This window comes from Pseudopipra pipra, chromosome 5 (assembly GCF_036250125.1).
Source record: "Pseudopipra pipra isolate bDixPip1 chromosome 5, bDixPip1.hap1, whole genome shotgun sequence".
Lineage (NCBI taxonomy): Eukaryota > Metazoa > Chordata > Aves > Passeriformes > Pipridae > Pseudopipra > Pseudopipra pipra.
The window spans coordinates 19,163,908-19,180,015 of record NC_087553.1 but is presented as its reverse complement, the minus strand read 5'-3'; the positions used below and the strand labels follow the sequence as shown (position 1 = coordinate 19,180,015).

General features: G+C 40.6%; 1 protein-coding gene across 7 annotated transcripts in view; it reads right to left on the bottom strand.

Moving 5' to 3' along the window:
- The window catches only part of TBXAS1 (thromboxane A synthase 1), a 264,202-nt gene that overhangs the window by 54,953 nt on the left and 193,141 nt on the right, over positions 1 to 16,108 (bottom strand). For all 7 annotated transcript variants that reach the window (XM_064654786.1, XM_064654787.1, XM_064654788.1 and 4 more), the window contains one exon: positions 11,243 to 11,557. In XM_064654786.1, coding sequence (XP_064510856.1) covers positions 11,243 to 11,557 — 315 coding nt within the window. The remainder of the gene's footprint in view (positions 1 to 11,242; positions 11,558 to 16,108) is intronic.

The following is a 16,108-nucleotide window of genomic DNA, read 5'->3' as shown; positions in this document are numbered from 1 at the left end:
AAAACCAGCATTCCAGTCCGTACAAGCTATTGGCATTTCTAGCGTAAAAAAATTCTAAGCCTCCCCTGATCAAGGCCCCAAATGCCTCTCTCAGTGGCTGCTGCAGTGGCGAAATTCCAATTCTGGCCAGACCACTTACATAGAAAGCATTGTGGAACACTGACCACAACATTCAAAACATGACCAGTTACACTGAGGAACAAGAATTTTTGGTTGCTATAAAGGATTTGATTTTGGAAAAGAGTCATAACCTTTCTTCTGAAAACCAGGCATCAAACTAGTTGTCAATAAGATTACAACCATGGACTTCAGGAGAGCTAACTTCAGCCTCCTCAAGGATCTTCCTGGAAGAATCCTGTGGGAAAAGACCCTGCAGGGAAGAGGGGTTCAAGAGAGTTGATTGATATTCAAGGATCACTTCCTCCAGGCTCAAGAATGGTCCATCCCAATGAGCAAGAATTTAGGTAAAGCAGGAGAGACACCTTAATGGATGAAGAAAGAACTCCCGTCATTACTCAAGCATAAGCAGAAAATACAGAGGAGATGGAAGCAGGGTCAGGCCATTTGGAATGAATATAGAGAGCTTGTCAGAGTAAGTAGAAATGAGATAAGGAAGGCCAAGGGCCATCTGGAAATAAATCTGGCCAAGGATGTCAAGGACAACAAGAAGGGCTTTTTCAAACACATCAATAACAGAAGGAAAACAAAGGCAATGGACAGAAGAAATTGATGCACAGGAAGTTCCACCTGAATATGAGGAAGAACTTCTTTATTGTCCAGGTGATCATGCACTGGAACAGATTGCCTGGAGAGGTTGTGGAGCCTCCCTCACTGGAGATAGTCAAGAACTGTCTGGATGCAATCCTGTGCCATGTGCTCTGGGATGAGTTTGCTTGAGCAAGGAGGTTGGACCAGATGATCCACTGTGGTCCCTTCCAATCTGGCCTATTCTTTGATTCTGTGAATATTAGTGAAAAATTGGTATCATCCAGTTCTCTGAAACAGTAAAATATATTAACTGGTGTTAAATGGAACATTCCTCAGATAGCATGTGCTTCCTACTTTTCTTTGTGTTTTCCTGACTACTCCCTTTGCCCCAGTCCTTCTATCTGGTTAAGTAAGGAAATGTTCACTCCTGTCACTAGAAGACCACTACATTTCTAGAGCAAGGGCACACCCAAAAATACCACTTTTTCTTTCTTTGCATATTAAAAGAGAAGCATAAGATGAAGCAGGATAAACAATACAAAAGCCATCTTGTGCTGATTAAAAGTAACACAAACACATTGTTAGAAATGGAAATTATTTAAATACACATGTGCTGCCAGTGTGGTAAAGAAAGGGGAAAAAAAAGAGGGAGGGGAGGTCACAAGAAGTTCATTCTACCAAGAATTGCTTTACATAATCATGAAATGCAAACTAGTTTCCATTCCTTCTGGCACCGGCTCATTCAGCCTTCACTTTGAATGCTTATTGACAAATAAATGGACTGGTTACTTCCTATTAATGCTTCCTAATTTATGTACATACCTGGAGGAAAAATTCAATTTTGACCTCACATTCATACAAGCTCAGATCATTTTTAAACTATGAATATGATGAATACAATTTTAATTTCTTCTTAGTTGCTGCCGGGGATTTGCTGTTTCTTAATAAATTAGGCATGTGTTCTCCTCAGCTCAACTTTTGCACCTTATGCATATAATATGTGCAATTCAGGAGTCTGTGTGAAACTTTCACATGAAAGACCTTCTTTTCTTCAGCCATGATTCATTCTCTCCCTCCTTCTTCTCATGCAGTCATGCACAAACACGACTTGTTAGTCACTTTTGTTTATAAGTTGTTCCCCTATACTTCTCCTTCTCTTTCTCTGCCCAAAAAAATCATAGAATGGTTTGGGTTGGTAAGGACCTTAAGGACAATCTAGTTCAAACCCCTTTACCATGGGCAGTGACACCTTCCAGTAGACAAAGTTGCTCAAAGCCCCATCCAACCTGGTTGTGAAGGTTCCCAGGGATGCGGCATCCACAGTTTCTCTGGGCAACCTGTTCTAGTGTCTTACCACCCTTGCAGTAAAGAATCTAATCTAAAACTATCATCTTTTTCTTTAAAGCCATTACCCTTTGTCCTGTCACTACAGGCCCTTGTAGCAGGTCCCATGGAAAGTCCTTATTATGAAAGTGGTATTTGTTTCCACAAATCTTGAGTCACTATTGTCCTAACCAGTTAAAGTGCTACTAAAGTAAGACTTCATCCCTTGGTCTTGAAGGCCTCTCAGAAGCAGGCAGTTCAGTGGAGATTCCTGCAGCAGACAAGGATGCAAGGGCTGGACCAACATCTTCACCCTCTGAAGAACATGCCTGTCTGTCCGAGTTTGCAGAGGGATCTCATTCCAAATGGATGCTACCTAACAAAAAGCTTGAAAATGCTTCTTTCTTTAGCTTAGTATTTAATATTTAATATTCCTCAGGAGACAACTTCCCACCTGACAAATGTGACTGGCTGCTAACGCTGAGACACAGTGTGGGGTCCTGACTCAGATGTCCAAGGCCACCTTCTCTCATTTGTAAGTTCTTTCAAGGGCCATATGGTTTGGTTTCTCCAAATTTTTTTGCACCTGAGGTTGTGCCTGTGGCTACTGTTCTCTCTTTCTTTGCTAAATAATTATGATTCAGCAGCATATACCTTATGGAAACTTTTGGTGCCTAAATTCCATGAAAAAAATCTATATTATAAATATACATACATATATATAATATATATATTAGTATAATACCTTTCTGGACTTGTATTCTATTTCCCATTGAGAAAACTCCTGAGTGCTAGACAGGCTGCCACCGAAAGAACAGGCACTTATACCTACGAAGGCATGCCCATTCCTGAGAAGTCATGCTATGTTCACTTCTTTTCCTGTCATATGTAGTTCTTCTGGCTAGGCTGGTGAGAGTTTGTCCCTCTCAAAGTCGTGGAGGTGGGTGGTGGAGTTATTTATTGTGGGTTGAGCTTATCTCCTTTCTCCCTTCTGCAAGGCTCAACTGCTCAGTGCAAATTTGACCTACCAATTCTACCCAGAATGATGTTCCACCCTGAAAATGATATTACCTACATGTAGCCAAAAAGTTAATCCTGATATAAATAGTTAGCATTGATTGGACATTGATATTGGTTTTAATTTGGTTTGCTCAGTCCCTGGGGGAAGCATGTTGATTGTCATATACAGGAGCAGTTTGGATACGAATCCTGAAGAAAACTGTAACCAGTTTCTTATTCAGCAGTGGTATTTTTCCTTAAATTAAAAGCAAATATGCTCATTCCTCCATAAAAGGCTCAGATGAAAGGATGGAGGTGAGGGAGAGAAGGAATAGAAAGAGGGGAAAGATGTATCCTTCCCTTTACTTCATCTTTAAACAGATCTGCCTAATCGCATTTAAAGAACTACATTATTAACATCTTCACCATTAAATGTTCCATGTCACTAGAAAAATTTATTCTTTAACATGAACCCTGCAGCAGTGATAGTGGGTCAATTATTATGAGGATGGCAAAATACCAGGAAAATTCAGGGGTGAAAATGAGTATCTGTCTAGCATACATTACCTGAGACTCAGTTTTGCTCAAGAATAGCAATAAGGCAGAGTCATTGAGCAACATGTGACATTGCAAGCAAAAGATAAATTAGTCTTCATGGGCAAGAGACTGATAAGCCCGAACAAATGGAAAAATAAAAGTTTTTTTTCTTTTTATTTCTTTTACTTGGATGAAAAGGGGTAAATGAACCCTGCAGTGTCAACAATAAGAAGTTCCTTGAAATAAAGGTACATTAATCATCTCAACAACACCATTTCAGGCCACATAGAATCACCAGTTGTCAAAAGGACTTTCCTAGGAATGAAATAAGTTTTTTTCATACTCAGGTTGTGGTTTTGGTAAAGTCAAGGATGGAGTACAATGCAATCTTCAACCTGTACGTACAGAAGTACTAAGAGACTAAGATAAATAACTGATTTCAGACATTGAGTGATTGCATGAATATCTGTAGAAATATAACCTAACAGTACTCAGTCTTGATGTCTTTAAAAGCATCTTTTTATTTTTTTACAACAAAACCGATTGCTGACAGATGACACTTGTGAATTATGTGAGGCTCTGCAACACCTTCTTAAAGAAAAAAGAAATCAAAGAGTGTCATTTCCATCAAGAGAATAAACAGCAACAACACACAATATTGCTTGTGCTTACTGGTTCTGTATGTTTTGTGTGTGCATGTGTATGCATGTGTAACTGCGACTCTCTGCTGTGGACTTTTTTCTGCACACTATTTACAATTCAATCTCCCTTGATAAATGCAAGCCTCCACCGTCAGCAATATTTGCTTAGTGAAGCTTAGTCTCTGTAGTTGCAAGCTTCTGAGAGCACAGAGCCTTGAGATACTGCATGAAAGGCACCAAACTCATGCAAATTGTTGTAGTAATTCCCCAACAGTGACATCTATCTCTCCGACTTTCACCTCTCATTTTTCACTAATGCTCAGAGAAAACTCTCGGTCCTACCAAGGAGACTCTCCGCATAGACAGCTTAAAAATCTAAAGTACTCAATCAGGCAGAGAGACACCATAAAAATGGTCCTACCTCTCTCTGCTCTCTAGAAATTTTATGGGAAGGGAAAATTTTAAAATGGTAAAATCTCTTTACAATAAGACATCTCCACAGTAAGACATCTCCATTAGACTGCAGAGGTATTAGTGAAGGAGCTTTTCAGTGTGAAGAATGGAATCATAAGCCAGTGTAAAGTAGTATGGTTCCACTCAAGTCAATGATGGCAATTACCCAAGATGAGCAACTGCCACATCCAGTAACTTTGATAAATTACAGCACCAGAATCATCAGTCATAAAGGAGGTGTTTGTGTATAAATCCAGTTGAATTTGGCCCATTCACAAGTGACCATACACAGCAGCTAAAATGGGATTTAGCAGTGTCTTTTCATAAACAAAATTATGGATTGCAATGACTTCATTCAATATTATTGACATGAAAGAATAAAGATGAAACAGTCTGGTCAACATTTTCAATTAAATGTATTGAAAATATTCCTGGGCCCTAGAGTAACAGAAAATCGAGTATTTATAGGAACAGGAAGATTTGTTCCTATTAAAGAAAAAAACTCTACATCACCATTAAGATAGTGAGAAGGTATGACAGGACTTTGAAGTTTCCTAAACTTTATGGCATCTAGCCAGAGGTGAAAATGTTGGTAAGTCATACCAGCACTGAATCATTACACTAGTACTTTGTGTGAATACAAAATTGGATGGAGTAGAGACATACTGGGTCTTATCCAGCTCTTCGTTCCTCTCCACACTGACGTTTCTAAGTAGCATATCAAACAATGATAAGAGCTGTACACAGCTTTTTAAAAATAGAATGGAAAACACAGTCTTGCAGTCTCCAGTGACCGTTTTACAGTAATAGCTGCCCTTTCCTCTATTCACTTTTATTAACCACTCCTTACTCCTGTGCTCTGCTTCACCTTTGTCAGGGTTCCTGAAAGTATTCCTAGGCACCAGCAGCAAGGAGCGGTGAGCTGCTACTCTGTCCTTCACTAGACCAGAAGCCTTATGTGTCAGTGCAGCAACACATCTCAGGGTCACTAAGTAGCACTAACTCTTCAATGCAACTTTTTCCTGGGTGCTTTAAGTAATGATGGGCTAGAAAACCTCCAAAACTTGTAGTGCCAAAGCTACCCATTTGATAATGCAAGGCTGGGTTATCCAGTACTGAGAACATGCAGTAAATTATTCCTGAAGCCAAGATTAGAATTCAGGGTGCTCCTTGCTCCAGGCTTTATGCTCTGCACCTTCAAGTATGGATTTCATTATTACAGAGACAGAGCAGTTCATTCTTATACTTCTTTTGCCCTTCTTAGCTGCCCCAAGCATTCTTGCTTTCCCTCCCTCAAGAAAATGACCTAGTTTCACTTGTTTAACCTGGTGTGTTTACTTTGCAACAGATCAGGAGCACATACATAGCCACTCAACACATTTCACCTAAGAGTAACAAACAGCTTCTCATGAGAAGTTAGCTTGATTGCCTATGTTTTTGCTATCTATTTTGTGCCACAACTCTTTCTGTCTAAAATTATGCGGTCCAGTAAACCAAAAACAACAAAAAAAATAATTCATAATTGTGAATGATTCAGGTTTGAGAGTAGGAAGAAGGAAGGGAGAGAGACATGTAAATGCTAAAATGGGAATAGAGGTAAGAAAAAGAGGCCTCACATTAAGGGAATCCCCAGCACGGAAGATGCAGTTTTTCAAGCCCTAAGCACTGTGGCTTAGGACAAAACACACAGAGCAGCTCAGAGCACACAGTGGTGCTCAGAAGTTGTGTACATCTGCTCAGAACAAATGTGTGCTGCAGGCTTGCTATGCTTTTGCTAAGCACACACACACATAAACAAAAATCAATATGCTTTTACAACAAAATAATCGGTCACAAGCACAAGAACTGTTCCTAAATACATGTCTTGTGAAGGGCTCTTTAAAAACTCTGCACAGGGATCATTATTGATTGAAATGCAGAGGGTGAAGACCATGGGTGCATTCCTTCTCACTTGGTAAATATGGATAAAAACATCTCTTTCACAACTGTATAGCCTCTAACAGTTTAGGGATGGTTAGCCACAAACGCTATAAAAAGAATCTGGTCTTGAAATAGCAGTCTTTCTTTTTTCCCCCCTGTGCTTCTTTACTAGTATATATCAGGCTTGCTTCTCAACTGATGCTTATCACCATACCTCTACTAATACCAAGCATGTGCCAGTTTACAGCCTCCTGAAGATCTGACCTCTCTTTGCTGTCCTGGAAACAGATCTGTGGTCTCTGCAGAAAGTAATATTATTTTATACAGACAGAGATGTAGGCGTCCTGCCCCCACTAGCTCATATTTAACTCTCCTTTCATCCTGTTTATTTTGTCTTCATGGTATCAAACCAAGCTGCACACCCAGCAAAGAGCTTGTAGCAAATAGGTGCATCTTATTTTCAGTGGATTGCCCTTCACAGTGCACATACTACACCCTCAAGGGATTTATGAAGAGGATCAGGTCAAAGCCTCTACAATTTGAATTTTTATTTTTGTGTTAGAGGAATTATGCTTAAACTTATTTTTCCCAGTGCAGTTAGAGCAGACACAGGGATTCAGAGGTAGAATGGGAAGATGCAGTGTGTGAATGACAGTAGTCACCACTCAGTACCTTGTCTCTCTACTTCCCCAGAGACAATAAAAAGCTGTGCACTCTCTTTCCCTACACCCCAGAGACCCAGATAGAGGTGAGGAGGGAAATAACCTGTGTGTCCTACCCTCTACAATAACGAAAGCTAGAGTCTTCTCCTGCTTGCTAGGCTATGAAATGGGCCAAGTGCCTCACTTTGAGGGAAAGAGTCACCATCTCCACACTGAGATATCAGCCAAGAAAGACCTAGAAGGTCCTTTAGCAAACACATAAGGATTGTCCTGGAGGTAAAAAAAGAGGTGACAACCCATGACTCACTTCAGGCACTGTTTTCTGAGGACACTTGCCTGGAAGTGTCATCTCCACCATGTATTCAGGCAGTGTGGCAGAGAGAGGCAGTGAGATCCCCCAAGGCAGCTCTGAAACAAATTTGGCTGGACACAACACGATCAGCAGGACAACATGATCAGTCAGACCTAACTCTCCTCTGGGCTTCCAACTCCCAGCACATTGCTGGGGCTAGACCACTTCCAGCACCTAGTCTTGTATTTCTGTACCATGCTGCAGCCACTTGGCACCATGCTAGCCCAGGGCTCTCTAGCACAGCAGTGCCTCGGCTTTCTCCATTCCCTTTACACTCTCCCATCCTGCTAAGATACCCACTGTGCAAAACAGACGAAAATCACAGCAAACTCAACTACAACACCCAGAGCCACCAAAATACTGCTGTACATCCAGATGGACTAATCCTGCTCTCTCTCCTTACTATCACAAGGTCACCATGGTTTGCCTTTTTAGCTGGAGTGCCAAAAAGCTGGAACTGTGCCTGTCATTTAGAGCACCTTTTCTCAGATGGCTCTCACATGTCTTTATAAACTTTGGTAAATGAGTATATAAATCACTCTGTCCACCACCAAAGTACAACCATCTCTGGGATGATACACAGCAGCTGCTGTAAAATCAGACCACAACTCTACACCACAGATTAGGGCAATAAAACATGCTGCATGAGGCAACTGAAATGGTTGAAGGAAGGAAGGGGATGTGGTGGAGAGCATTTTGTAGTTATAATTACCTGAGTATAAATTTGGCTGAAGAGGGTACTGTGTTTAATACTTGCATATCTGAAAATCAAATCAGTCTTCCACCACCTGTCAAAACAATCTGACCGTATCATTCCCCATGTCTTGGCCTTCTAAAGCCCTTCCTTTCTGAAAATTGCAAAGCACCTTGATAAGAGCAAAGCTGATGTGCTGAGTACAAGCAATAACCTAATCAAATTTCTTAGCAACTGACTTGATAACTAACTGTGAGCCTGTAGCTTCTATGTCCTCTCCCTTCCTCTCTCTTGCATGACAACTGAACATAGCATCTATATATACTCAGCTCTAAAATAGCTGCTGCTCCCGTAACTTGCAAACCGTTCACATAGATCTCATCTTCTAGGCTAAAAGTAGTTAATTACAGTCACTAAGGGGACTGAACTGCTGCACTCTTTTCCTTATTCTGGGATGGGCTCCTTGAGTAGTGTATTGCCCCTCTGCCCCCCTGCCAAATCATAACTGTTTATAAAAGGAAATTTTTTGAAGGATGGGGCTGCACAGATCAGATCTACAAATTTCCTTGTATCAGGGACTGCAGATGTATAGTTATCCTTCTCTCCCTCTTACCCTTGGCCATACAGCAAAATATGCATCATCTAAAGCTAAACCTGAAAATTCATAAAGTACAGGGAAGTTATGTGAAAGATTCTTCCAGTAATTATATGTGACGTGGGACAGCATGGTTTAGGATGAGGACACCAGTTTGGGTTGAGGCACCACACAGACTTTATACAGTGCTAATCTGCAAAAATTATTAGTTTAGTTTGAGTGCCATCTCTCTACACATTACCACAAGCATCCTTATGTCTCCTAGACAGTGCAAAAGCTGAAATTATTAGCAAAATATTCCTAGAGAACCAAGAGAGTCAAGAATTGTGCCTTTTAATTGGATTATTATTGAAATATTACTAATGGTGAGTGACAGCTCAGACAGACCATAAACAACACAAGTCCCATTTAGTTCTTGAGCTTGGATCAGGAGCAGACTCACATCCGAATCTCTTGCACTGGTTCACACTGCAGTCTCCAAGTACACAGCAAGGGCTCCTTTAACTGGAACTAAACCAGACCAACTGCTAAGAGGAATTTGGTACACAGAGTCAGGCTTAGACTAACCCAGAATAAACTCCTGAGGTGCATAGAGTGTGCATCCAACAGTCCTCACTACCAGCCATGCTAGAGGACGAATCTGTCTATGACAGCACACTACTAGTTAACGTGGACATGACCATATGCATGGACTCCCTACATGAAATATCCATAAACAATCAGACAGTTAATTACTGCTTGTATTCAGCTTTCTATGCACCAACATGGAAAAGGTAACTAACTCAGATCACCATCTACAGACAGACATGAATGACATCACGTACCTATCCTATTGGATACCTCTCCCAGCAATTTCACTTTGGTTTCTTAGGTTGTCAGCTTTCAGGAACTGGTGAGAAGATGAACCATATTTTCCTTGGGACTGAATAATAAGTGCTTCTGTGTGCAACTCTGCCACCAATACTAACTAGTAAACTGCACATACTCCAGGCCAAGTTGCACCTTCCCATCTTTGCAGGTCTCACTGAAGTCAGTTGACCTAACTATACGTGAGGGCACAAACAGGTCTGCCATATGTCAATGAAACAAGTAAGTACACTCCAGCTGCAGTGATGTAGAGCTAACAACCTAAGGATATAACCCAAGCCCTACAGTTAGAACATCAACACTTTCGTAGTATCGAGTTAGCTCATACCAGTGGCAGGTATGAAGCATTGCACTGAGAAAAAGCTCTGTAGGTCTGACTGCACAACCCTAACCTCCACTGCTGTCACCCATCTGCACCCTCAGAGCAATGGCAATCTTAGATGGAAAACCATCATAGTCAGAACCTCAGCGTGCAAGACAACAGACAACATTTTCTGTGTACACAAACCCTGGTTTTTATGTTTCCATAAGCAAAAGGAGGGAAACGGCACCTTTTGAATGGACACACTGTGCATAGTCGAGAATCTTCTATTACGAGCAAAGCAGGAAATTATACAGCTCTTTTCTTGTTCTGTAAGTACAACACAGGATGGAATGCATAAAAGTATGAAACTCCAAAAACTGTATAGTAAAGGCTTTCAGCATCCAAATCCCGCAGCTAAAATCCTGCAAGACAGCCATGCCTGGTGTAATTTTATTCCTGTTAGGATCATGATCCATTATGAAAGCATTTGTGTAAAGAAAAAGACCCTCAATTTGAATTATCATAACCACCAACTTGTGCAGAGAGTGTAGGGTGGAAGAATGGCTGCTGCATGGTCTGCTAATTATACCAAATATGGTCAATGGTTATCCAGGAAACATAAATGCCCTTAGCAAACACAGATAGTGAAGGAGAAGCAGTTTGAACACAGTATAAGAGAATTAAATAATGTGATTTTTTTTCAAGCTTACACATATATTCTGCTGCTAAAAGAAAAAGTTATGAACATTTAAAGTAAAACTTCACAATTTATGGTTTGTAAGAACACTGCTAATTTTCCTACAAGGATGAGTAAATAAAATTGAAAACAAAACCAATAAAAGCATTTGTACAAGAGGAAAAAATAGTAATGTGTACTTTTAGAGCCTGACAACAGCTGGTCGATTTCAATAATGTAAAATACTTTTAAAAGGTTAAGCTTTCACTATGACACAAAGTTTCTAGGCCATCTCTTGTGTTGCTGTAAAGTGATATAATTTAACAGCTTCCAAAAAAACCCTAAACTGTAGAGATTAATTTTTAATTTTTGACTGAAAATATTAATAAAGTGTTAATATATGCATATATGACTGAGACAAATAGGGGTCATGGAGGTGCCACAGTGGCATGATGGCATTCACATTGCCTTGATCCCTGCAGGAAGCTCCACACAAGCACTTCATACTCACGTGTTTTGCAGAGAACTCATCAACTTCCTGAAGCACCTTCTCCTGGCACTCTGGGTTGGTGGCTAGCAAGTATGTGGCAAAGGACAGCGTGCTAGTGGTGGTCTCATACCCAGCAATCAGGAATAGGAAAGCTTGGCCTGCTATCTCATCCTCTGTTAGTGTCTTCTGAACCTTTTCAGATGGGGTCCTGCCAGGAAGAGGTGCCTCATTCTGTCTGGAAGCAGCAGATGGGCTGATCACATCAGAACACCCGGCTGCCAGGGAGTCAGCTGAGTCACGGGAGTCAAGCATCCACTGGAGAAAATCACTGCGCCTCTGCAGAACACAGGATGAGAAGAAACATGAATGGGTCACAGAGAAAGACCTTAACCCACAGGGGACGGCAAGAGAGAGCTGCTTCCCATTTGTACTGCACACTTGGCTCCCACAAAATGGCCACCAGTCTTTCAGTGCATGAGAAGGCTTCTACAGATCAGCTGGAAATACTGTAACCAAGAGCCTGTCACTGCTTTCTTCACATAGAGATGAGATTGATCTGCCCCCAATACACAACAGGTACATATTTTCACAGATGATTGCTAATGGTCAGCTCTCTACAGAGCTACTTTCATTCTCGGGGTGAGGTTTTGGCACTTGCCAAAATCAGGGGATTGACACAGACACTGTACACTCAGCCCCATGGGCACTTGTCACATGGAGGTGGCACAACTCATTCGTGGAGGAGTTGGTCCATCTGCTTGGGTGCACCACCCTCATTTGTTCATATGGTCCAAAGCATGAAAGTCACCATCTAAATTCAGGGTTGAATCTACAATACTTTCTTACCAGCTTAACCTGACAGGACTAAAAACTGATCTCGGCAAACTGGGACATCTTTTTATGAGCAAGTACAGATATAAACGTAGCTTTATGTTACCAACATAATTTTGGGGGGTTTTACATTTTTTAAAAACATATTTGCAGAACTGTATTACAACAGTAAGTATTCCTCTACCATAAAACCTGTTCGGGTGGTTTGTATTTGCAAAATGCCTACTGAATGATTCTACTGCTATGAAAACTGCTTTCTCTTACACTGGTTTCTGACACAAAAACCTCTAATAAACAGACCTATAGACAAGAGTGAGCTGACTCCAAACCAGCCTGGACAGCAAGCTTGATTAGGCTTTGAAATATAACCCAAAAGGTTTGAATTGACTTTTGCGAGTGGGCATAATAGAATTGTGCTGAACCCAAGCCATAAGGCTGTGTGATTGATTTTCAATTCCTCAAATACCAACAGAATACATGATAGCTCAAGGACTTCAAAGTGACTGCAGTGCCAGAACATGACAACTTGTGCAGTGGGATGGACAAAAGAAGGGACCAAGTCTTTTTTCAAAAGAAAAGAATATGCTGTAAAGCTGCATTTATCTGTTAAAAATAAATCATTGAATGATTTCTTGGATCTGATGATTGAGAGATAAAGTAGAAAAAAGAGCCAGACAAAAGGACGGGCAAACAAGATAAGAGTAAGGAAGAACTAATTAATTATAAATGTCTAAGGATTTAATCAGATTATTTATTTTTCACATGACATGGGAAAAGAGAGCAGTTAGACAACAAAACAGGAGAAATACTTAGTGTCCTGTGCTTAGTTCTGCTGCTAACAAACTGTTCTGATCGATCTACAGGCAGAGAGGAATGGTTATTTTGGGGTTTGAGTAACACAAGGGATTGGCACACTGCCTCTTTAACACTCCTTCCCTCCACCTCACAGAACCTTTTCATTTTGCATGTGTATATTATGCACCTTGTACCCATGACCACAGTGCAGCTTGCACCCTGGTACACCCAAAAATCAATGTTCCAGGTAGCAGCCAGTACCTGCCACAGCATGCTGAAGGACTCTACACATTGGCCAGCCAGACTGAATCACCTCCAAGGCATGGTAGATATGCTCTTCCACCAGTAAGCAGAGGCACACAAAGCAACGTTATACACATTGTGCTCAGCAAATGAGCTCCAGCTCTGAAAATACTTCCTTGTGCCTAGACTTAGGCACAATTTCCACCAGCATGATAGGATACCTCTGCTCTATTATATTCCTCTAGATTGGAGGAAACAAGACTTCATGCAGACTTCAGCTGTGAATAGCTAAAAATCTCATTTAACTTTTCCAGGAAGAGCTTTATTCACATCCTGGGAGTCCATATATTGCACAACTCAAGAGTCCAACTCTTTGGCATAGCCTGTGCTTCAGAGATTTCCCTGGAACTCATATTTGCATTTGGCCACTTTTAAAATTAAAAAGAAACACCACCAAACACCCTCCACCCAAAAAAACCCCAAAACAACAACAACAAAGATAGTCCAGATCCCATATATTCATTAATGTGTGGATAAACTAGTTCAATGTAGTAATGAACCACATCTGTAGCGATATTCTCTTTTATCTGTAAAGCCAGTCACCATCACCTTAACTACTTTCATAACATAAAAATGTAAAATTACATTCATATTCAGTGGAGTTGTAACACTGTAGCATCCTATAGCTCAAAAGGTATAACATTTGGTATGGTTCTGCAACCATCCTTCTCTAGCTGTGAATTTTCTTGTAAACAAACCCATTGCTCTCTGAGGGTTTGCAGTTCCCAGTCATGAGCTGTTAGCCAAGTCCAGTCTTATATTTAGACAATACACTCTCTGGAGACCCCATAAGATGTTTCTCCAGCCTTAGACAAAATCAGGTCCTGGCCTTATACAAAGCATGTGGTTATTGCTAAGATAGTAAAGTAATAACCATAATGACTAGAGAATAAAATTTCATTCATGAGAATTTTTGCTGAAAGCAAACTTAATGAATACTAGCACAAGTGAATATTCCCAAGAATGTGTTCTGAAATGCCTCTGTGGCCATTTTGAGGAGCTCTTTTTATTACTCACATAATATATTTGGTTAGGAATTTAAAAGCGTGTCTTGTTGCAGAATCTGTTTTTAAGGTCACCCTATCGAGAAACAACTAGCTACCTTATCTGTGCCATGTAATTTGCTCACAGGTGAGCAGGTGTTGCTAAGAGCAATGGCTTCATAAACAGCCCTTGCAAAAACAACATTCATCAGTAAAAACTACTTGAATAATAGTGGGGAGAAGAAAAGAGCAACATTAGAAAGATGCAAGCTTTTTCCAGGATAATTTTACACAGTGGAAGGAGTGATATTCTAGTAAAGCTTCTCTTCCTTATGCTTCATTCTACTTCACTTTAGGCATCAGTATAGAAAGCAACATAAAAAATAGTCATCAACCCAAGCAAGAGAAGATATTTCCAGGGTTATAACAAGTCATAATGAAACATATTTTTTTCCGCACCATCAGGATGGAAAAATCACTCTAATTCAAAAACCTAACAATAGCAATAGAGGCAAATACTAGCATAAAACCAAATATAATTGGATCGTTAAGTGCTAGAAATGAGGAAAAGGTATCTCATGAAAATTCACAGGAGGGGTTTCTCCACTTTGCTTACCAGCAGAATGAAAAAAAAACATTTAAAAAAGCATTTTTTTCAGTTTGACAACAGACCAGGTACTGACAGTGTCACTGCACAAAAACATTCTCTGGTCATCACATCCCACTGCTGGCTTCCTTTTTTCCATCAGGGACATTTGTTTGATTTTCCTCACAAAAAGCAGAAGCCCATAATAGCCTCTATCCTGCCCTCTGACACTTGCATAGTTATGTTACAATGGCCTCAGAAACAAGTTCCTGCCAAAAAAGTACGGTGTGCTAACGCGATGGACTCTTCTTTTGCCCTCATACAACACAGAGCCTGTCATTAAACCAATGATAATTGAATGGAAAGCTATGATTTGAAAAAAAAGGTAATTTGAATGCAGTATGGGACAGGGTGCATGTCTAGCTTGGTGGTGACACAGACATCCCCTTTGAAATATATAATAAGACAAGCCCCGCTTCCAGCTTCCCCAAGATAGACACCTTGCAATATATTTCCTGACACCAGTGTTCTGGGCCGTATCATTTCTCTCATTAGTCTCCTTAAACATCACCTGGCCATGCAGAGAAATCACTCTGCACAGAACCGTAACGAGCGCTGTGCTACGCGCTGGAAGAATAGACGTGTGCTGTGCTGGGGAAGGCCAATCCACAGCATCCATCTCCCCTCCTCAAATCACTGCCTTTAAGTTTTGCAGCTGTCAGAAGAAGAGAGATGTATCCCTCACACACGAGATGCATCATGACTTTCCTCACAGGAGGCAAGCGTCCTGGGGGGCGGGGGACATCTCCAGCTCTTTCCATCCTAAACAGGGAACTGTGTTTCATACCTAGAATTGACATGCCAGCTGACCTTCTGGCAAATTCACCACTGCTTTGGGGGTCCAGGGGGCCCTTGGGTTATGCTTTTGGTAAAGAGATTAAGCCATTCAACTTCTCTGCAAGGTGAAGTCAAAAATTACTTAAGGAAAACTACCTAATATACATCAGTTGGAATTTTTGTTCTTAATGCTGTGATTTCAATTATGTTTTCTTCATACTATGCTCAAATTTTGCACCACTCTGATAGTTTAGCTCCCCATTTGGAGTTCAAGAGAGCCACAAAAAGCAACTTTAAGTTGAATCAAGGAATAAAAATAAATGCCATAATTGGTTGGTATTCTGTAAAGCACTTGCTGTGGTGTAAAAGTCATACAATGAATGCTGTAATATAATACCATTCACAATAAACTGTACAGACCCTCCTAGTCTTTCTCAAATGCTCTGAGGGCAGCTCAGAACAGATAGACTTCAGAATCCGTATCTAACAGGTAGGAAGATCACATCTCACTCATATTATCTCAGCAAACTTGTACACACTGCTATATCAGTG